Raw genomic sequence first — 24,064 nt, 5'->3', positions numbered from 1 at the left:
AACAGGTGAAAAAAATGTCTGATATATTCAGTCTGTTCATAGAAGTTACATTATTCATCTAAAATCACAAACATTGCTTGTTTCTAATCCTGTCCATCATCATCACTCCCAATAAAAATCTCAGCATCTTCAGCTCTGCTACCTCCAGCTCCACCTCCTGTCTTTTACTCAATGCCACTGTCTCTAAACCATACAAGCGCTCGGAGGTGACGGAGCTGATAATTTGGAGCTGAAAGAAACATGTGCTAGGAAATAAATAAAAAAGTGATTTGTTTGTATCATTGTAAAAATCAGATTTAAAAATGATAATTATGCTTTGATAAAATATATAAATCTATTTTACACCTTAAAATGTCTATGTACGTGGTGGTATTTAAAAAAGGATCAAGACGAACTGTATTGTAGTTCTGTCTTTTTTGCCGAATGTCCTCCCTGAGACGCCTTAAAACCTGGCAGTAGAACTCACTATTCATGGTCTGGTCACTTAATTAATGAACTGGAATTGAGTTGGGTATTTGGTCAGGATTAATGGTGTCCTCAATGTGGAGAAATACAGTCAGATAGCAAACATGCTGTATAGCTTATGTCATCAAGAAATTTCTTCAACGTAGAGAAGAACAAGGAGTTTCCTTTCCTTTTGATTTGTTGCAAAAAAATAAACTATTAACAATTTTTTTTAAAGCATTCTGACTTCATTCTGTCAATAGTCCCTCTTATCTGATGTGCTTATCAATATTTCAAAATCTCTTTAAACTTTTGAAGCATAAAGGAAATACTTATAAAATAAGTTTCCCACAATCTCATTTATTCCCAGGTGAGATTTTACCTGATTGTACTTTAGCTGTAAAATGGGTGTTGGTTTTTTTTCTGGAAGATTGAGCAATATTGATGGTTTAACAATGGTTACAAATGTTGAAGTTTTGAGCTCATATAAAAAAGTCGGTGTGTCACGATGTGGAGATAAAAAGATGAATGAGTTCATCAGTGCATGTAATGTAATGAACATTTTTACTGTAAGGTGACGTAGTGAATTCCAAACCCCAAAACCATCCATACGTCAATTCATTTTGTTAATTGAAGAAAAGCCCAAATAATAATGAATTATAATTTACTGTGTTGGGATCCAGAATCAGATCACAGAAATCTATACACATGAACAATAGGAACATTAGATATTAATCACAGGATATAATTATGTGAAGTGTGTGTGTGTGTGTGTGTGTGTGTGTGTGTGTGTGTGTGTGTGTGTGTGTGTGTGTAGTAGTGGAAATTTGTCTCTGCCATTTGGTTCTGAGAGGAAGATCTGAACGTTCTCAGCTGTGAAGACAGAAATAAAATGGTTTGATTTTAAACCCAAAACAAATCAAACATTTGAGCCCACTAGAGGGCAGAGTTTCTCAGCTCTAAAACAAACCCATTCCCATCAGCAGTTTAGCATTAAATGTTTAGCAACCCCATGTCCGAGTAGACCCATCCTGACAGCAATGGCACCCGTCAGCTTTCACATGCGAGTGCGAATTTGATATAAACAATCCTTACTTTTTATATCTCACACCTAGTGACATTTACATATTTTTTTCTAATATCTCCTCCCTCACAATTTACACACACCAATCATTTTACGGGGCTTTGCATATCCCACCTTTTGTTTATGTGCTTTCACCCATTTCCAGGAGGCCTCGTTCACCTTCCATACGATTCTAATTTACAAAAAACATCTCTTGATAGTGACCTTGTCTTGAAAAAAAACCCTGACTGTGCACTTTGCACACAACAATGCAACAGATCATCCACCGCAATATTCACACCTTTTCTTAAAATCTCGTCTGGGTTTATTTTCCTATGTCTGCAAATCATCATGTTTTGTTTTGTGTAGACTTGGTATAGAAACGTGTTAGGTTTTTTACTAGTTTTACAAACATGGGCTTTAGTTTTAACACACCAGCACTTTTCACCAAATGCTTTTCCTATTTTTCATAGCTCTCGTCTTTTACTTATGTTTTTTCTTAAAATCTTCTTAAAATATATTTCTTATGCCATAATACTTCTTTATATAACATTTCCTGTCTTGCTCTCATCCTGCCTGTATCTTAAGCTCATGCTCTCATAGAAACATATTACTTTCTGTGTGCTTTGTACCTCTTATACAAATTCTTGCATGTGTGTTGTGCCTATTAACCTATTACTCTTCTCATTTTCTATATTTTGATATGATTTTTCCACATAAGTTTCTACTTGTGTTTTGAATATATGTGCATATGCAGTTTGAGATTAGTTGAGGCATGTTGCCTGCATGCTGCTTGATTATTTTACTATTTTTATTTTACGTTATATTTTCCTATATTTTCCTTTGCCTGGTGTACGTGGTCACCACTTTCTACAGGCCATGCCATATATCTGTTTACTGGAGTGACTATTGATCTTCATATGCGTCTCTATTTTCCACCTCGCATATCTCTCCTGGTTTATACTCATGGCGCCTCAAAATTTTTCCCCTTATTTTTGAAAATCTGCGGGTTTTTCTAATCCCTAACCAAATCCATCAGCCGTATCTGCTCACTGGCCTTTATAACATGTGTTACATTTACAAGCATTTTGATGATATAATGTATGCTAAACTTTATATATGATAAACTTTACTCTAAAGCCCGAATATTGATTTTGTCTGAACTCTCTTTATACACCGAGTTCTCTGCGAGGCTGAGTATTATACTACATTAATGGAGAGTAATGTTTAGATGTATTAAGCTTAGATTTAAACTAATACAGTATAAGCAATGTTATATGTTATCTGAAGCATATTGCTAAATGATATTATATATTACTAGATTTTACTACTGATAGCTGAAGCTGACCTCAGCTAAATTACATGGGTGAACTTTATGCACCCTATTGTGCAAGATGAGTCAAGAGTTCATGTGGTCTCTCCGTTTTCTCCGCATAGCCGAGGTGTTTAACCACATATGCAGCAGATGTGTATCAATATCTTTGTCTGTCATTTACTGAAATTTTCTACTATGTTCTATACATGACTTCTGACTGAATTTCTGACGAGATGCACCTGCACTTTCCCGTGGGCTCACCACCTGCAGGAGGGACCGTAAGGGACGGTGCTGTGAGGATTGGGCAGCAGTCAAAGGCGGGGGCCTGCTTAGACTGCTGCCCCCGCGACCCGGATTACGGATAAGCGGGAGAAAATGAATGAATTAATGAATGCATCGCACTCACCAACCCTATTAAACCTGACTTTTATACTTTTATTGCTGTTATTATTATTTATTATATTTATATTTATTATCATTATATTATAAACTGAACTATCTAAATTTCTCAACAGTTCCCCATCTGAGAAATTTCACTGTGAAGGACATTATCTTTGGACTTGTAATGAACAATAACAAAGACAACTTTCTTGTTTATAATATACTTCTGATTGAAAAATTTTATATACAAAATCGGAATACTTGAAAGTGAAACCAAAGTTTTTTGCATTTTATAATGAGTTTATTTCTTTCACAAAAGTCCTTAAAGTGATTCAAAAGAAAAGTGCAATGAATCGTTTGTCCTTTATATAAAAATATGATTTACAGAATAAACCATAGCCCTGTTTATTTGTATCCTTTTTTTTATTTAACTTTATTATTATTATACATTTTATTTATTTATCTATTTATGATAGCGATCAGTCAAATAAGACCTGAGCCTGGAGAGACCTGTTACCTTTATTCCAACAACGTTCTCCAATCTAGCAAGCAGTATAGTGTGATCAATGGTGTCAAAAGCTGCACTGAGGTCGAGCAAAACAAGTAAAGAGACAAAACCCTGATCAGAGGCCAATAACAGGTCATTTACCACCTTAACTAGCGCCGTCTCTGTGCTATGATGAGGCCGAAATCCTGACTGATACATTTCAAAACTGTTATTCATAAGTAGATGTGAGCAGAAATGCTGTGCTACAACCTTTTCTAAAATTGAATTGGATATAATGGAGAGATTTGATATTGACCTGTAGTTGAACAGCTGACAGGGTGAAGGTCAGGTTTCTTAATTAGGGGTTTGATAACTGCCAGTTTGAAGGATTTAGGTACATAAACAGTGCTTATGGAAGAGTTTATTATTTTTAAAACAGGTTTCAATTACTTCTGTAATGATCTGTTTGAACAAAATTGTAGGCGACTGATTGAGAATGCAGGTTGATGATTTTGATGAGGAAATAAATAAAATTAAGTCATTCTCCTGAATAGGAGTAAAGCTTTGTAATTGTCTGTTATAATGACACTGCTGTCTACTGCTGTCTGTCTGCTGGTTCTTTGTAAAATTATTTGGATTTATATTAATCGTTTGGATTTCTTGCCAGATATTTTCAATTTTATTATAAAAAAGGTCATGAAATCATTACTACCTATTGATGGTGTGCATGTGGGTGCAGTGCTTTTATTTCCTGTTCATTTTGCTACCATGCTGAAAAAAAAAATCTAGGAATATGCTTGTTATTTCCTATGATGGTGGAGAAATATTCTGATCTAGCAGCACTAAGAGATTTTCTATCATTTAAGAGGCTCAACATTCATGTCAAGGATCATCACCTGAGACGAAACTTTGGTGTATGAATACGACTCTGAGACAAAGCAACAGTCTTGACAGTTGAAGAGCCCGTCATCTCCACGACCAAAAAAGATGAGGCAGGTCTGCAGCTCAACCAAGTGAATGCTCATCATCTTTTTCAACATTCGCAGCATTGTGCAGCGAGAATTCTTCCCCCAGTGGCCAGACCATGAATAGCGAGTTCTACTGCAGGTTTTAAGGCGTCTCAGGGAGGACATTGGGCAAAAAAGACAGAACTACAATACAGTTCGTCTCAATCCTTTTTTAAATAACACCACGTACATAGACATTTTAAGGTGTAAAATAGATTTATATATTTTACCAAAGCATAATTATCATTTTAAATCTGATTTTTACAATGATACAAACAAATCACTTTTTTATTTATTTCCTAGCACATGCTTCTTTCAGCTCCAAATTACAGACCATAAAACACCAACTATTATTCTTTTGGACTGCAAAAGCTCATAGATGATCCTAATTTCCACAAGCAGAATCCAGCGTATAGAGGCTGAATGAATGTGGTGTGGAGTCTGTGGAGGAGCTTCATCGTATCAGAGACAGAATGAGGTAATAATTTACTGTGTTGGAATCCAGAGTCAGATCACAGAAATCTAAACACATTAACAACAGGAACATCAGATATTAATCACAGAATATTTATGTAAAGTGTGTGTGTGTGTGTGTGTGTGTGTGTTGTACACATACATTTCAGAAAGTCATCCCTGCTTTTTGGTTCTGGGAGTAAAATCTGAATGTTCTCAGCTGTAAATAAAGAAATAAAATAGATTGATTTTACAACCAAAAAAAAGAAGAAGAAGATTGCTTGTGTGTGGATTAGAAAAGTGTGTAGATCACATGATGCACTTTATCAGGAACGGATCCTCTTACCATGTTCACGGATTTTGATCAATTCCTCCTGGCAGAATTCTTCAAGTCTCTTTTTCAGGTCAGAGAGAGATTTCCTCACTGCATCAAATGAGATATTGACATTGATGCTGAGTGAATCTTCACACACATCAGCTGGAACATTTGGTCTGTCGGTTTTGGGACTCTGATGTCTGGAGGCTAAAACCTGCATACAGCAATTAGAAATAAAATGAAGTGAAGGAATGCGATAATTGTAAAGTTTTATATAGAATCTTATAACAGATTCTTTCTAGAATCTAAAATTATGGGGATTCTTGAAATCTAAGAAACATCCAATTAACCTGTAACCTTCATATTCCTCCTGGAAATGTGGATGTAATGTACCTTTATTTCCTGGAGGAAATGGATGTGATCGTGTGTGTGTGAAAGCTGCTCCAGCTCAGTGATTCTCCTCTGAAGATCAGAAATCTCCTGCTCCAGTTGCTCCAGGAGTCGTTCAGTTCGACTCAGTTCAGGCTTCTCCTGATCTCTGATCAGCTCCGTCACCTCCGAGCGCTTTTTCTCCATGGAGCTGATCAACTCAGTAAAGATCTTCTCACTGTCATCTACTGCTGTCTCTGCACTGAGCTGTTAGGACACACACACACACACACACATACACACTCTTACTGGGACTCTATATGACTCGATGCCCATGTTGTGTGTGTTTCTAGGAGCAGCTCCGTCTCTGCTCACTGATCACCTTTATAATGTTTACAGCCTGTTTCAGCTCCTGCACCTTCTTCTGCTTCTCCTGGATTCTCTGCTGGAATCTCATCTGCTCCTCCTTCAGCTCAGTCTGAGGACAAATAAGCAGCTTATTAGAGAGTAAAAGACTGGATGTTGGGTGTTTAAATGTTCAGCACTGTGAGCTAAATGTGTAAATGAATGACAGATTAAAAAGTGAACGATTCGACACTGTAAAGGTGTAAAATGAGGTTCAGATGGTTGTTGGTTGAATTGTTCACTGACTCCTCTGAACTGATACGGAGACTTTTATTTTACACTTCTTTACTAACAAACACATTCAGTAAAGCAGGAGAGTTTCCAGATTTTCATTCCAACAAATCAGGAGCCAGAACTGATCAAACTCATCAGACTGAGAGAAAATGATTGAATAAGTGGAATAAAACTTTGTGATTTTAGATGAATAATGTAATTTCTATGAACAGACTGAATATATCAGACCTGCATTTCTTACCTGTTGTTCAGTTCTGTAGGCTTTAACTGAGACGGTGTCGTGGCTTCTGTGTTCATCCGTCATACACAGATAACAGATGAAGGTTTGGTCGGTACGACAGTAGATCTTCAACACTTCATCATGCTCAGAGCAGATCTTCTCTTGTAAATTTCCAGACGCTTCGATTAATGTGTGTTTTTTCAGACCAGGAACTTTATAATGAGGTTTCAGATGAGTTTCACAAAAGGAGGCCAGACACATCAGACAGGACTTGATGGCTTTGTGTTTCCTCCTGCTACAAAAATCACATTCCACATCTCCAGGTCCAGCGTAACAGTGAGCAGGAGAAGCAGCTCGGACTTCAGTCTTCTTCAGTTTCTCCACCACTTCAGCCAGCATGTTGTTTCTGTGTAGAACAGGCCTTGGAGTGAACGTGTCTCTGCACTGAGGACAGCTGTAGACCCCCTTCTGATCCTCCTGATCCCAGCAGTCATTAATACACACCTTACAGAAACTGTGACCACAGTGGATAGTCACTGGATCCTTCAGGAGATCCAGACACACTGGACATCTGAACTGATCCTGATCTACTGAAATACTGGCCTCTGCCATTTTCTGCACTTTACACACTGAAGAAAAAAAAGAGACATAAAGAGAGAGAGAAAGACTGGAGTTTCGTTTTCTCCTAACTGAAAGTCACTTCCTGGTGTTGAGCATGTAAGAAAGAGAAAAGAGGAGGAGCTCAATGACAGAGTTCATAAACATTAACCATTTCATGAACAGAGTTGCTTCTGAGTCAAAATAAACCCTGCAAACTGTCTCACAAACTTCATTCATCTAAACAACCAGGGATCTCCTGCTGTGTGTGTGTGTGTGTGTGTGTGTGTGTGTGTGTGTGTGTGTGTGTGTGTGTGTGTGTGTGTGTGTGTGTGTGTGTGTTTGCACCATTTGTATTATTTCTGTGGATTGTTGTGTGTGCAGATACTGAATTAATCCCAAGTGTGTCTAATATCAACATCCATGCTGCTGTATAACAGTGAAAATTATGATTTTTTTTTAACAGTTGTTGAAATTAGGTGTTAATTGTAGTAGTAAAAATATTTCTTTCTGTATTCTCTTTGTATTAAAACATATAACCAGTATTATTAAAGGCAGTGCTCATTAGTATATATGTCTATTTTAACATATACATGTACACCCTTATGGATCTTGACCAGAGGTGGCAAAAGTACACACATCTATTACTTAAGTAGAAGTACAGATACTCATGTTTTAAAATACTCGGGTAAAAGTTGAAGTACTGATTATACCTTTTTACTTAAGTGAAAGTAAAGAAGTCTTGGCTCTGACATGTACTTAAGTAAAAAGTAGTTATTACTTCTACCTGTTTTAGCTGTTAACTGGACCTCACATCATATTAATATTAGATGGATGGATGGATGGATGGATGTACACAGCAACGAAATGCAGTTTGGCATCTACCAGAAGTGCACAAAGTAGCAATAGTGCAGATAAATATGAATCATATGTACAGCATGTGATATTTATGTAAGCATATGTACAGTGATTAAATATAAAGGCTATAGCAGTGCAGAGACGTGTGGACATAATTAAGAGCCTTTGCTATGTTTCCACACGGACAGTTAATGAGGTGATACCGGAGAAACTGCACCGCTTCAAGTCAAGAAGCTTTAATATATAATCATAGACATTTTACAGATTTGAATGATGTATTGTTTTTATCTCTACGATCAATAAAGACAGTAATTTAAGTTTGTTTCTCCATTATGAGGGAAAAACCCACAAAACGCCACCCAGAGGGTAAATTGTGTGAATCATGGCGGATTTGGTGTTTGATTTGAAACTTGGCGCAGAAATAAAACAAAACTGAATAAAAATATATTTCGGTGGAGTTTATTTATTTATTGTATATCTAAGTAAAAAAGACAAAAAAAAAGTCGCGCAGTAACAGGAAATCGGTTGTTCGGCTGAATTCAGCGCGCAGTGAAAATAATAATTTTATATTTCACCAAATCAATGGATTAAAACAAAAGTAACGAGCCTGTTTTGAAAATGAAAAAAGTTAAAAGTACAGATATTTGTGTCAAAATTTAATGAGTAAAAGTAAAAAGTTGTCCGAAAAATAAATAGTGAAGTAAAGTACTGATACCAAAAAAATCTACTTAAGTACAGTAACGAAGTATTTGTACTCCGTTACTTCCCATGTCTGATCTTGACTATATGGAGGAAAGTTCATCGACACCTGGCCATAACACTGGTATGTGCTTTTTGAACACACCACATTTAGTGCCTTGCAGGATTTCAAACCAAACCCGGAAGGGAACGTCAAGCGCACCAAGCTGCAAGCAGCTCCGTCTCGTGTATTTTTGCTTTCGGAAGAGCGCTTTTATCCCTGTTTGAGAATTTGAAAGCAGTGCGTGGAGGATATTCCCACCAGAACTACGAACACACAGTACATTAACCACATTAAGGGTACGTAATTTCTCTGCTATGGCGAACATCCAGTTCATTCAGTGTGTGAAGTGTGACATGTTTAGTCAGTCTCTCTCCATTGTTAGCGATAATTTAATCTGTAAGAAGTGTAAGCTAGTTTGCTCTTTGACGGAGAAGATCTTAGCATTAGAGGAGCGCATCCAGAGTCTAGAGAGAAGTAGTGAGTGCGAGAGCAGTCCAGGTTCTGCAGGGGAAAGTCTGGATGCCCTAGGTGAAGTTAATATTCCCCCGACTCCGGCATTAGAGCCCTTGCAGCGGGGCGAATGGGTGACGACTCGGCAGCATATTCGCAAAGCCAAAGCTAACGCTAAGGCTCGCCCACGGGAGCACCATTCCTCTCCGCTTCACGTGTCCAACAGGTTTGCTCTCCTCAGTGAAGCACCCGCTGAGAAACCTGAAAGAGCTCTGGTTTTAGGAGACTCCATTCTGAGGCACGTGAAATTAGCTAGACCTTTAGGGGCACCAGCAGCACAGATCATGTGTATACCGGGAGCCAGGGCGCCGGACATAGCAGGTCAGCTTAGATTCTTAGGAAAGCATAGGTTCTCTAAGATAGTTTTTCACACAGGAGCTAATGATATACGCCTTCGACAGTCAGAGGTTACTAAGAGTAATATTATAGAGGTGTGTAAATTAGCGAAGGCAATGTCCGATGCTGTAATATGCTCTGGCCCCATCCCAATACGACGTGGCGATGTAGCCTACAGCAGGTTATGGTCGCTGAACTGCTGGATGTCCGAGTGGTGCTCCAAAAATAATGTGGGCTTCATTAATAATTGGAGCATTTTTGAGGGCAAGGCTGGCCTGTTAGGGCGGGACGGTGTCCATCCCACTCGGGAAGGTGCTGCTCTCATTTCTTGTAGTATAGGTCATAGTCTCAGAACAGCACTAGTTAACAAGTGACTGTCTAGAGCCAAGGCCAGGGAGCAGACAGACAGGCTAAACCGACCGTCTGCTAGCTGCACAGAGTCGTTACTCAGGATCCACCAAATTGAGACTGTGTCTGTCCCCCGAGCGAAACCAACATATAGGAATTCTCAGAAAGTCTGTTTTAGTAACCTGATTAACATAAAATTAAATAGGACTGAACGCACAGCCAGCACCTCTGATCTAAAGATAGGATTGCTGAATATTAGATCTCTCACGTCTAAAGCGCTTAATGTAAACGAAATTATTACCGACCAGGAGTTTAAAATAATGTGTTTGACAGAAACATGGATTAAACCAAATGAATATTTAGCATTAAATGAAGCGAGTCCTCCTGGGTATAGTTACATACACCAACCCCGTCTAAATGGCAGAGGAGGCGGAGTCGCAGCTATTTATAATAATAATCTAAGCGTCACACAAAAGACTAAACACAAATGTAAAACATTTGAAGTTCTTTACACCAGCATAAAATATTCAGTGTCTGAAAGCAGGTCCAGTCAGACAATTCCACTCATTATTATTTATAGACCCCCAGGGCCCTACTCTGATTTTCTCATAGAATTTGCAGATTTCATCACAAATTTAGTTACTTCTCTAGACAAAGCATTAATTGTTGGTGATTTTAACATTCATTTTGATCATCAGGAAGACTCCTTAAGAGCAGCAGTTGTGTCCATTCTAGATTCAGTTGGAATTAATCAGAATGTTATAGGACCCACTCATAGTGGTGGACACACTCTCGATTTGTTGTTAACATTTGGATTAAAAATAAAAAACGTAGTCATAATTCCACAGTCTGAAGCTATTTCAGACCATTATCTCATCTCTTTTAAAATTTGCCTCAGTCATTGCATTTCTACCTCACCACGTTATCGTGTTAAGCGTAATTTCACGTCAGCTACAACAGCGCGTTTTATTAACAATCTTCCAGAAATTACGATATTAGATAGATCTCCGTCTGACCCTGCAGAGCTTGACTGGGCCACTAAACACCTAGAATCAACATTACGTTATACCCTAGATGATGTAGCTCCCCTTAAGACCAAAATGATCAGGGAGAAAAAATTAGCACAGTGGTATAATGATCATACACGCACCTTAAAACAGACCACTCGAAAATTAGAACGTAAATGGCGTCAAACAAAATTAACAGTATTTCAAATAGCATGGAAGGGGAGCCTCCTAATTTATAGAAAATCTCTTAGTGCTGCTAGATCAGCATATTTCTCCACCCTCATAGAAAATAACAAGCATAATCCTAGATTTTTATTCAGCACGGTAGCAAAATTAACAGGGAATAAAAGCACTGCACTCACATGCACACCATCATTAGGTACTAATGATTTCATGAACTTTTTTAATAATAAAATTGAAAACATCAGGCAAAAAATCCAGACGGTTAATATAAAGCCAAATTATTTTACAAGTAACCCTGTAGACAGCAGTGTAATTATAACAGACAATCAATTACAAAGTTTTACTCCTATTCACGAGAATGACTTAATTTCATTAATTTCTTCATCAAAATCATCAACCTGCATTCTCGATCCCTTGCCTACAAGTTTCTTTAAACAGATCATTCCAGTGGTAATTGAACCTGTTTTAAAAATAATAAACTCTTCCATTAGCACTGGTTTTGTACCAAAATCCTTCAAACTGGCAGTTATCCACCCCCTAATTAAGAAACCTGACCTTGACCCATGTCAGCTGTCCAACTACAGACCAATATCAAATCTCCCCTTCATAGCCAAAATTTTGGAAAAGGTTGTAGCACAGCAGTTATGCTCACACCTACTTATGAATAATATTTTTGAAATGTATCAGTCAGGATTTCGGCCTCATCATAGCACAGAGACGGCGCTAGTTAAGGTGGTAAATGACCTGTTATTGGCCTCTGATCAGGGTTTTGTCTCCTTACTTGTTTTGCTCGACCTTAGTGCAGCTTTTGACACCATTGATCACACTATACTACTTGCTAGACTTGAGAACGTTGTTGGAATAAAGGGAACGGCTCTCTCTTGGCTCAGGTCTTATTTGACTGATCGCTATCAGTTTGTTGATGTTAATGGTGAGTTCTCCACACTCTCTGAGGTAAAGTTTGGTGTTCCTCAAGGATCTGTCTTAGGCCCTCTGCTTTTCTCTTTATATATGCTGCCTCTTGGAGAAATTATTCATAAACATGGTATTAGATTCCATTGCTATGCTGATGATACACAGCTATATATTTCAGCAAAGCCAGGTGAGAGAGATCAGCTTAACAATGTTAAAAAATGTGTAAAGGACATTAGACAGTGGATGCTCGATAACTTTCTTCTGCTAAACTCAGATGAGACGGAAGTACTTTTACTAGGACCACATGCAGCTCGAAGCAAACTTTCCGATTACCTAACATCTCTGGATGGTGTTTCTGTTTCAGCGTGTACGGCTGTCAAAGACCTTGGTGTGATTATTGACTCGAGTCTTTCCTTTGAGGCTCACGTGAATATTATTACCAGGATCGCCTTCTTTCACCTTAGAAATATTGCTAAAATTAGAAATATGATGTCGTTACAGGATGCAGAAAAACTAGTTCATGCTTTTGTTACTTCTAGATTAGACTACTGTAACGCTTTACTGTCTGGGTGTGCGAGTAGGTGCATAAATAAGCTTCAGTTAGTTCAGAATGCAGCAGCAAGAGTCCTCACTAGATCTAGGAAATATGACCACATCACCCCTGTATTAATCAGTCTACACTGGCTCCCAATCAAATCTCGCATTGATTATAAAATTTTACTACTGACATATAAAGCACTTAATGGTCTCGCACCACCGTATCTGAGTGAACTTCTGTACCAGTATGATCCTCCACGCCTACTTAGATCAAAAGGTGCAGGCTATCTGTTGGTTCCTCCAATAATGAAGATTACAGCAGGGGGCAGATCTTTCTCTTATAAAGCCCCACAGTTATGGAACAGCCTTCCTATCAGTGTTCGGGACTCAGACACAGTCTCAGTGTTCAAGTCGAGGTTGAAAACATATTTATTCAGTCAAGCCTTTAATCAGTAGATTTTTTCTCAGGTAAAGGCTCAGATCTGGAGGGAACATTGATATAGAGTGTTTGGTGAACTGGGATATTTGTACGCTGTCGTCCCCTCACATTCACGTGTTCACTCAGGTTTGTTGATGGTGGTGTGGTGGGCCGTCTCTTATCCCAGAGATCCCTCATGTCTGTGTTGCCTTCTGGTTCTCCCTTTTAGTTATGCTGCTATAGCGAGTCTTGCCGGAGTCCAAACTGCACAGTGACTTTAACTCTCATGCAACAATAGGTACACTTAATAATCCATATCCTTCTCTTCCTGTCACCCTCTTCTCTCTCTCTCTCTCTCTCTCTCTCTCTCTCTCTCTCTCTCTCTCTCTCTCTCTCTCTCTCGGTCGAGTTAAACATGCTCCTGAGGCTCCAGTGACCACTGTTCCTGCCCCTCTCCCCCCCGTGGATCTTCCCACTTCATCCAGGCCTGCCTGGATTGGATGTCAACAGTCTCCTACACTGATGTCAACAGTCTCCTACACTGACTCAGAAATACACTTCGCTTTTGATCATCATCACTGCACCCCGCAACATTGTATACCCGCCACAAATGGAAATTCGGTGTAACCCAGATGAGGATGGGTTCCCTCTTGAGTGTGGTTCCTCTCAAGGTTTCTTCCTTATGCCATCTCGGGGAGTTTTTCCTTGCCACAGTCGCCAGTCGCCACCGGCTTGCTCATCAGGGACAAACTTACTCATAAAGAACATATTCATTTTTAATCACCGCATTATCTGTGTAAAGCTGCTTTGAGACAATGTTCATTGTTAAAAGCGCTATACAAATAAAAATGAATTGAATAGAATTGAATTGAATAGTGCCAATTTGCTCTTATAATAAGCTCCAGTCTGTTGAGAAGATGTTCCACTACATTTTGTGGAGATTTGTGTTTATTCAGACATTTAAAGAAGTAGATGCCTGTCGGAACTCAGAGCCCGTCTCTGAGGCGACACATCGAGGGTGGATTCTTTTGTTCAGAAGATTCCCAATAATGCTCAGCCAACTCTAGAAAAACTTAAATATAATAGACACAAACTGCCAATGAAGGATCCTCAGTCTCAGATGAGTAAAAGCAAACTTCTTTATTCCATACACGTTCCAATGAGCTCAATAGAAGATGGGTACCTCACATCAAAATGAACAGCACATCAAAATGATAGAGCACGCCAAAGTGAGGAAGTACAAGTACTGTCTGTTTCACGCTTGTATTTATACTCTGTAGCCACCGTATCTTTCTATTTTTTCTAATTTCTTCACCTTGAGTAATTCCCCTTATTTTCCGATCTTGCCCTCTTTTTTCAATTCCCCTTATCTTTGACCTTGGTGCTTATTCCTCCAAACAACACCATATTTGGAGTTCCTGTTTTTTCCCAATTCCCCTTATATTCGGCCTTTTCCTTGATTTTATATAAAAAAAATAAGTGAGTATAAAGCCCTTATTTTTCTAGATCCAACCATATGCTGTTTTCAGTCCTCCAAGTGTGAACACCATTTTTGCGGCCTATTTTGTCTTCCTGCACCTGCAATGGGTAAGTGTTATGCTTTACTCTTTTTATAATGCTGTTTGCTATTCTACATTTATTGAATTGAGTTATCTCAGTGTATTAGATTGTCTGTATACATGTGCTTGATTATATTATTTTATTTGATAGCTGCAAGTGCCCAGGTTATATTTTAATTGTGCATTCTGAACCGATTGTTGCATAGTATATAGAATTTTCTCTTGAATGTGTGTTATCCTTTGCCTACACCTAGCAGTCACCGTGATGCTACCCTGTCTAACATCTTATCTCTGTTGGTCTCTTTTGCTCAGCTCCGCCACGCAAACGTTCTGGAATATCTCCAATGGGTCTTCTTCGCAGACAATACCGCCAGTTCCAGCTCTCCTCACTTGCTGCTGAGCTTGCTCATTTCCTTGAACAACTCTCTGGCCTAACTGTTCCAGCGAATCCCTATCTGCCTCCTCGCATAGTGCAGAGCACTGCTACGCGCGACATGGGCACACAGACCTCTCCTGATCTCTCTGCTACCCGCTATCGAGCTTATGATGACAACTGCAGTGAAGGCTCCTGTCCCCCACCGTTTTCTCCCTATCCCTCACACTGGTCTCCCAATGATTATTCCCCTACATCTCCTGCGCCAAACCAACGTGCTCCTGTGCCTTCACCCGGCCTTGGGCCAAGCTACTCCTTCATGTCTCCTGCAGCTGCAGCAGCCCAACCGTGTTGCTATCCCAATAAAAATGCTTAAAACTCCCTCAAGGTCGTTTTCTGTCCTTCTTTATCTATTCCACACACTTATAACATTCAGTCAGAGAATCTATCCTACTCACACATGTAAATATCTTATTATTACTATTTTATACTTGGTGTAAATAAAGACTTGATTAACATATAGTTAAATAGGTGTTATCAAAACTACTTCTATTGTATCTAATAAGTTCTAATGTTAGTTTGATTATAACATCCGCTAGATAAGGCTGATTAAAATTATTTCTCGACATTACTCCCCCCTCTGAGACTTCATAGTCTCACATTCCGCTTACTTCCGTGATAACCTTACCAATCATACATATCATGTAATGCAATAGTAAAACCAACGTAAAAAGTCTTTTGTGTTCTTTGGCACATGTTGTTTTCTTCTGACCCAGATACTTTACGTATCGCAGGGGGTCTTGTTGGAGCCCTGGAAGAGGTTACTAGTACTTTACCAGGTACTCGTGTGTTTATATCCACGTGAATGTGTTGGAAAAGTCCATTAAGGCTTAATATCCACGGTAATCAAAAGTAAAATGATCACAAGTACACACTTTAAACAATCCACTTACACCATTGAAACATCAACTCAATAAAAGGAACCTAGTACTCATGAATACCCAGAAGCTATCAACACCAGTGTTGTAATCAAATTGAGTGATAATATTATGAATAATATTCAGTGTAAGACTACAACATACGTTGAATCGTGTAATAAGGTGAACAAAAATCAAGCCACTTAAAATTGGAAAAATAAGCGAAAATAATAAACGTAAAGAAACTCAAAGGAAAGATAAATGAACAAACAATAGATCGACATTACTTGAACAAACAATAGATCGACATTACTAAACTCAAAGGAAAGATAAATGAACAAACAATAGATCGACATTACTTGAACAAACAATAGATCGACATTACTCCCGCCCTCTAAATGCAAGGGCCGTGCCTAATCACAACATTGATGAACTAGGAGTGGGCGAAAAACCCTGTAGACAGTCAAGTGCCAGGGAAAATTCCCACTCTGCCCGCCAGTGGCGCGACAGTGGAAGAATCATCACCAAGGTCATCCTCAGTCGTGATTGTACATGCAGCTTTCAATATGAGACATGTGAAATAGAACTAAAATGAAAACGAAACAATATAGTCCGCATAAATGTGGTAGAGCTATGGGACAGGTGACAACCGCTTTATCCAATGTGGTAAGGGAGCAGGTATACGGCGACCAGTCTGTATCGCGAACCACACAGCGTAGTACCATTTTAAGCGGGAACGTCTTCCCTGCATTGAGATTATTTCTGAGTCTATAGCACGCATGCGGCATCTGCGAACCAGGATAGGGCGACAGTGCCAGTTCCGATGTTTGGCTGGTTCCGTTGTCCACAGAACATAGCCTCCTAAGGTAAGGGTGTAGAATGTCACAGTAGTGCGTTGCATGACGAAGGTCGTGAGCAGGAAACTATGGGTGTTACGAGCTCTTGTTGAGAAGGAAAGAGCTCCAAATGATTCGGCCAGGGAGATAGCACGACGCATAGTGAATACACGAGTGACCAGCTGGAGTCCACCAGGAAGATCATAAACAGAGTTCTGAATGGAGTCTAACCACATTCCCTCCGGAGAAAACATGTTAGCGTGGCGCATAATGGCGGTCACTGGTCTACGCTGGTCCTCATCTGTTTCCCAAACAAAATCATCTCTTTGTGGAGGAAAACCGAACCAATCACGGGGTCCATCATAGCACCGGTCTCCTAATGGACAGTCGTCACAGCCCTGGCACCACAAGCAATGTGTCTGACGGTCAAAGGCGAGGGCATCACACGCTTCACAGGGACCCCTGAATGTGTCGAAGGCGAAGCGATATCCCTCATAACACGTGTCAGTGAATGCGCACACACCAGGAAACAGCCGCAGATTCGGCTGTAGCCACCTGGGTTCACCAGCGGCCATGTTCCTGCACACAACATGGAGAACTCACAACAACAACATGGTTCATACAACAGAATTAAGACAGCAAGCATCCGAAGCAGTTTTCCTAAAAGTGGAAATATAGAAGGAAGACTCAGTGAGCATGTCAATATTATCGAGAACAGTAATCAAACACGGATAAATAGATGGTTAGTTAGATATATATATATATATATATATACATAGTAAAAAGGATATGTCTGGGGAAAGTTATTTGTGTCCTTCGCACAGGGCAAAAAGCCTTGCATTCATGTCCACATAAACATCATGGTCCATGGCAGCATAGATGTGATCTACAGGAAATTCCTGCTTTGTGACAGCAGACATTGGGAACTGTACATATTGTCCGAACAGTGAGTGCACAGTCTTGCTGATAAGAGCACGAAGACAAGGAATTCCACAGCAAACAAAACATGCCACGGCTGCAAGAATAATGGCAAGTGTAGTTCCAATGCGCACCAGTCCCGCCAACCAGCTCGAAGAAAAAAGCCAACTTAGCCAGCTGGACAGAGCAGATTCCTTCGCATTATTGGAGACCATCTCATCACGAGCTTTCACCATACGGTCCAGTAGAGCGTGTAGCGGACCTGCAGAGCCAGTGTGGAGAGGAATAACCGCGCAACAGTCCTCCCCAATAAGATGGCATACACCTTGGTCTGGGCCAAGCAGTTTGTCAATCGCGAACCTATTCTGCACAGCCATTAGTGTAGTGGCATGAAGTTGTTCCGATATCAGTTTCAAGGCTTCAATTGTGTGATTGATAAAACGTTGTTGGTTGTACCAAATATAATTTATCCAGGCCATATTGCGATCTATCTGGATCCAAGGGAGAAACATTGTCAATGCCTTGGAGGCACCCTTGTCTAGAGCGGCAAATTCAGCTGGAACACCTACTGGTGTGCCCTTCCAACTTATATAGATGTCAGGATCCGGGCCCCATGAGGGTAACCTAGATTTATTAGTGATCGTGAGATATTTATCCCTATAGTCGTTCACGATACTAGATAAAATGGTCTGTGCAATGTTACCCTGAGGAGCATCCCGACGTCGTCTTGACCTAAACAGGTCATTTAAGCGGGTCTCATTTACCGCCATAACAATGAGACGTCCTTCTAGAACTACTGGAGCGCAAAGACCATGCCACAGGCTAGGTAGAACCTGCAGCACTTCACTTCCTCCGCAGAACCAAAATATGTCCGCTAAGGGCAGTGTGCCCATCCTCAAGTTCGGGACATGAAACTGTCTACGTGCATTAATGTCACATTTTTGTGTGGAGGAATTACAAGACTGTCTTAAGTTAAGTATGTGGAACGTTGCGTCAATCTGTTGTACACATGCCTTGTCGGGTAATGAACCTACAGTAATTACTCCTTTTGCGCGAAGGCACAATGGGAAAGTTTGTTCTGGGTGCACAATCACCCGCAAGTCATCATTACTGAGTGTGGCTAGGGGCTGATATTCGCATGAAGCACTACGGGATCGCATCCATGTGGCTCCATAATTTTCAGCGGCTGAACCCAATAAACATATTGCTGGACAGAGATGAGTGGTATCATAGGGTTCTTTGTCGCATGCCTCTAACCCTACTGTTGGCATAACACGAGGTGGGCGACGAGATCTTCTGTCGCATACAATACATGTAGAGTTAGGCACTGCTGCACGTCCTGACTCTTCCAGCCATTGTCTGTACAGGTTAAGGTTTGGCTGAATATTTGTAGTTTCTGCATATTGCTTTACTGATGTTACGTTGATCCTTTCAGTGCATCTAACACAAGTTGGGGCTTTTGAATTAGAGGGATAGATGGGGTTCTTGTATCTAAAACTGAGTTGTATTCTAGGTAGGTTCATCCCTTCTTGCCAGTTAGGGACATATACAAAAATCTTATATAGATCAGTCCCATACACTAGAGACTCTACTGAAGTTCTTTCGAACGTGCCATGTGGGAGACCTACTTGGGGAAAACCGTAGAACCATAAAAGCGTGATAGCAGCACAACTGCGGGAGCCTGCCATACGAGAGACAACTCTGAGAGGTACTCCTGTGACCACTATAATGTCTGTTCCTTTATCTGTGTCGGTCATTCGAGCCTCAAGTCTCATCTCGTATTCGGGAGTGTCTGTTGTTTCTGTTGAGTTACGAGGATGAGCTAGGGATATAGTATATGTTACAAATATATGTTGTGCAGTTGCAGGAAAGAATGGTAGGACCTTGGTGTTATTCAAAACACCCAGTGCACACCGGAATTGGTCTGCAAGCACGTTTCTTGCCAAATATACAGAAACTCTAGCAGTTTCTGCTGAAGTGAGACTGGTTTTAGCGTGGTGATCTAGGGACCATAGAGGTTTAGATCTCTTGTATCTGTGTGTGGACATGTTGCGACTTTCTGGGCATGCTGCGGGCTGAGAGCAGTTATTTAGAGAAATGTTAGACAAAGGGACTGATACATCTGCTGGATGATGTAGATATCGGTTAAGGGAAATGTAAGTGCAAATGAACCATACAACTAAAGCCATGACAAGTACCGCCCAGTCTCTTTTGGTGGGGTGAGTCTGTTTGGGTTTTGGGAAACTCTCCATCATGGTTCCACAGGTAGATTGATATCTAGGTCTACTAGATCTTGTAGATTAAGGGTGCCAAACTGTTCAGGTGGAATGAGAGTGTTTTCGTCACTGTCTAGTAGTCTATAAACAGTCTCTTCCAGTTTGTCAGAATCTATTGTCTCGTGCTGTGGTTGTGAATCAACCTGATATGAGCACCCTGCCTTCGGTTCCCCTTCAACTGGTCGTGGCTGTTTGGTTTTGGCACGTGTTCTGTATGCTGGCCCTCTGTCTTGAGCTGGGCCAGCGCTGTCGTCGTCGCTTTCTGAGTCGTCAGAGTGGGCACAGTGTGCCAACTCAGCCTGAGATTTCCTCCACTTTGGTCCTTTCACTGCAGCTCTGCAACAATGGTTAAGGTGATACCAGTGTTCCTTACCTTCGACCTTGACTGCGGTAGGAGTCGCTAATACCACCTTGAATGGGCCTTCACGTCGTGGCTCACTCCAGTGTTTTCTTTTGAACACTTTGATGTACACGTAATCACCTGGTTGCACCTGCTGCAATGGCTCATCAACATGTGCTCCGTGTGTGGCTTCACAGACCTGTGAATATAAAGTTCTGTGTATTTGCGTCAGATGTTTGCAATAACTAGACATGTCTGCTTCAAGTTGGTCAAGTGAGGAGCCTGTGTAAGGTCCTTGTGTAAAAGCGACTGGCATGGGTCTTCCAGTCAGCAGCTCATGTGGTGTCAGGTGTGTATTGCGATTTGTTTGAGAGCGCATTTTCATCAATGCCAGTGGAAGAGCCTGCACCCAATTCAAATCTGTGCTAGCACAAATTTTTGCTATTTTCTCCTTCAACACCCCATTTGCTCGTTCAACCATTCCCTGTGATTGTGGATGGTAAACACACCCCATTCTTTGCTTGATACACAAAGCTTCTGAAAATGCCTTGATCACATTATTCACAAAATGTGGTCCATTGTCAGAGCTCAACTTATCAGGTATCCCGAACCTTGGAATTACTTCCCTGATCAGAAACTTAGCCACAGTCTTTGCGTCATTCTTGGCAGTAGCTGTTGCTTCTACCCATCTACTAAAACGATCTATTACTACCAAGATATATCTTTTCCCTTCCTTCCTGTCTGCCATGTCCACAAAGTCCATCAGCAAATGTCGAAACGGTCCCCTTGGTTCAGGAATGTGACTGATTGGTGCTGTGAAATGTTTTCTGACATTACGTGCTGCACATAGCTCACAGGACCTCAGGAATTTGTCCACCATACTGGCCAGATATGGCGACCACCAATTCCTTCGGATTGTGTCTATTGTCTCCCTACGATTACAGTGATCTACCCAATGTGAATCAGCAATGAGCCTCGGTAGAAGAGCTAGCGGTGCCACCCACACTCCATCAACACTTCTCCATAACCCTGTGTTGGGGTCTTGTACTGCACCCCGTTTCTTCCACTTTTCTTTCTCTTCCCCACTTGCTAAATCCTGATATTCTCCAAGATCTTCTTCTGTTACCTGCCCTCTTACTTCCTCATGCTCTCCTTCCTGCATCATCACTTTCACACAGTCTTCGCCTACCGCTGCTTTTTTAGCTGCCTCATCTGCTGCTGCATTACCTCTACTAATCATCTCCCCATCAGATTTGTGGGCTTTACATTTCACGATGGCTAATGCTTTTGGAAGCATCATTGCTTTGAGCAAATCAGAAATTGCGGGACCATGCAAAATGGATGATCCATCAGCTCTCTGGAAACCTCTTGTTCCCAGATGGGTCCAAATGTGTGACATACCCCATGTGCATAGGCTGAATCAGTGTAAATAGTACACTTTCCCCCTGCTCCTAGTCTACATGCTGCTGCTAAAGCTTTTATTTCTGCCAATTGGGCAGAGCAAGGTTGTGGCACACTTACACTAGCTAGTACTCGAAACGAGTCATCTTCCTCATTGTGCATGACCACGGCATATCCTGCTTTATTGCCATCATTTGAGCGATAGCATGAACCATCCACAAACATGACAATTTGGGCATCTTGCAATGGTTGGTTCTCTAGGTCATCTCTGGCTTTTAGAAATTTCTCTGCCTCTGTAGTGCATTCATGGGGAATTCCCTCATCTGTCAAGACTACTCGATCAGCTGGATTATTTGTGAGGCATCTCTCAATTGTCAGTTCCGGTGCAGACAGAATTACGTCATACCCTGTTCTTCGTGCATTTGTGATTACAAACTTTTGACTTGTCAGCAGAGCATGTAATGCATGAGAAGTGTACAGGGTCACTGGATGACCCATCGTGATTGTTGATGCTTTCTGATAGGCAAACGCTGCGGCTGCCAATCCTCTGTAACAGGGTGGCATGCCTTTTTCCACATTGTCAAGAGCTGTGCTATAGTATGCAATTGGCTTCTTCCCCATACTCTGTTGCTGTTGTGCTAAAATGGCTGACGCAAAACCTCGCCTTTCTGAGACATAGAGGTGAAATGGTTTTGTGTAGTCTGGACAGGCTAGTGCTGGGGCAGATTTTAGATCACTTTTGATTATTTCAAAGGCCTTTTTGCCTTCTTCTGTCCAGACCAGTCGTGCGCTAGATTTTGTCTGATCAGCTGCTTTCATCATGTCTCTGAGAGGTTGTGTTTTTAATGCAAAATCACAAATCCACGGTCTACTAAAACCAGCTAAACCCAAGAATGACAACATCTGTTGTACTGTTTGAGGTTGTGGTGTTTTCTGAATTGTTTCTACATGTGAGGGTGAGATTTTGCGTGTAGTGCCTTCGAGCACTCTACCCAAATATTCTACCTTTTGTTGGCAGAATTGCAATTTTTCCTTACTGACCTTGTGTCCATTATGAGCTAGGGTTTCCAGGACCTTTAACGAGTCCTTCATGCACTGTTCTTTAGTTTGACTACAAATTAGTAGGTCGTCCACATATTGGAGTAAACTGCTTTGAATGTCTAGATCTGCCAGATCTCGTGCTAACACCTGGTTAAAAATTGACGGACTTTCACAATACCCTTGTGGCAGACGCGTGTAGGTGTATTGTTTTCCCCCATATGTAAATGCAAACAGGAACTGAGACTCAGGGTGCAAGGGTACACTAAAAAATGCTGAGCATAAATCAATCACAGTGTACCATTTAGTCCCTTCGGGGATGTTTGTTAACAAAGTGTGTGGATCAGGTACTACAGGATTTTCTGCTACCACCACACGATTTACTGGTCTTAAATCATGGACCAATCTCCATTTGTCTGAATTAGGTTTTCTGACCGGAAAAATGGGTGTGTTGCAAGGGCTGTTTGTTGGAATTAAGACTCCTGCTTCAACTAATCCCTCGATGGTTGGTCTTATCCCCTCTATCGCTTGTTGCGACAATGGGTACTGTTTCTGGTAAGGTAACTGCACACTGGGTTTTAATTGAATTTTCGCCAACCCTGATGACTTAACTAACCCTACATCTGTCTGATGTTTAGTCCATAACTTTTCCGGAATCTGTTTCAGTACCTGTTCTCTTTCTAGTCCAGTCTGTTCTACCTTCTGCTGCCATTGTCCAATTTGTCCTACTTGCGTTCTCACCTGCACCTGTCTGTTGATCAAAACGGTGTGAGCTACCACACTGTCTTCAGCTGTTAGTTTTATTTTGAGATATTTCCTGTCCAATGACACGCTCATATTTTCTCCTATTGGTATCCATTCAGTTTTCTGACTTGCTTCTCTGACCTTTTGATTTAAAATTTTGCCTGATCATTAGGGAGACATGTGGAACAGAGTTCTCGACTGAATACCACTGTGCAATGTGGTCTGGTAGCTGTACTGTTGCAGCTATTCCTTGGGGACCAATGATCACGTTTTCTGCTTTGAGACTATACTGGTTTCCTTCTACATGTTCTCCCCACAAAGTCTCGTATTCTTCATCTTGTCCCCCCTCATCATACCTCATTGTGCAATGCCATGGTTTCCTGGTTTCCACACATTCTGGACGCATGTTCGTGAACCATGTTTTCCAGTGGTCATACAGCTTGTAAATTTCTGAGGATGTCACATCGAGTTCCAGCCAATAGACTTTATCCAGTGTCTGTTGTTCTATTTTTCTTTC

General features: G+C 40.7%; 3 protein-coding genes across 6 annotated transcripts in view; all 3 read right to left on the bottom strand.

Moving 5' to 3' along the window:
• LOC310722558 (E3 ubiquitin/ISG15 ligase TRIM25-like) overlaps positions 1-7,720 on the bottom strand; it is a 36,846-nt gene extending 29,126 nt beyond the window's left edge. For 2 of the 4 annotated variants that reach the window (XM_083535128.1, XM_083535129.1), the window contains exons 1-4: positions 6,716-7,707; positions 6,218-6,313; positions 5,860-6,102; positions 5,497-5,680 (exon numbers count right to left, since the gene is read on the bottom strand). In XM_083535128.1, the coding sequence (XP_083391254.1) occupies positions 5,497-5,680; positions 5,860-6,102; positions 6,218-6,313; positions 6,716-7,306 (1,114 nt within the window). In that variant the 5' untranslated portion in view covers positions 7,307-7,707. Of the gene's footprint in view, positions 1-5,313; positions 5,371-5,496; positions 5,681-5,859; positions 6,103-6,217; positions 6,314-6,715 lie in introns of all 4 variants that reach the window. The other 2 variants (XM_083535131.1, XM_083535130.1) reach the window with 2 other exon arrangements.
• LOC310722600 (uncharacterized protein) overlaps positions 1-24,064 on the bottom strand; it is a 1,041,764-nt gene that overhangs the window by 78,733 nt on the left and 938,967 nt on the right. The gene's annotated exons all lie outside the window — the stretch shown is intronic.
• LOC310722942 (uncharacterized protein) lies at positions 17,207-24,006 on the bottom strand (the record flags this gene model as incomplete). The annotated part of the gene is made up of 3 exons (XM_083535763.1): positions 23,904-24,006; positions 20,398-20,563; positions 17,207-17,409 (listed from the first exon to the last, which is right to left on the bottom strand). The coding sequence occupies exons 1-3, from the start codon at positions 23,964-23,966 to the stop codon at positions 17,207-17,209; spliced, it is 432 nt and encodes a 143-aa protein (XP_083391889.1). The 5' UTR covers positions 23,967-24,006.

Source organism: Silurus aristotelis (genome assembly GCF_946808225.1).
Source record: "Silurus aristotelis genome assembly, chromosome: 29".
In the NCBI taxonomy this organism is placed as follows: Eukaryota; Metazoa; Chordata; class Actinopteri; order Siluriformes; family Siluridae; genus Silurus; species Silurus aristotelis.
Note: the sequence above shows the minus strand (reverse complement) of the source record. Positions and strands in the feature narration are given on the sequence as shown.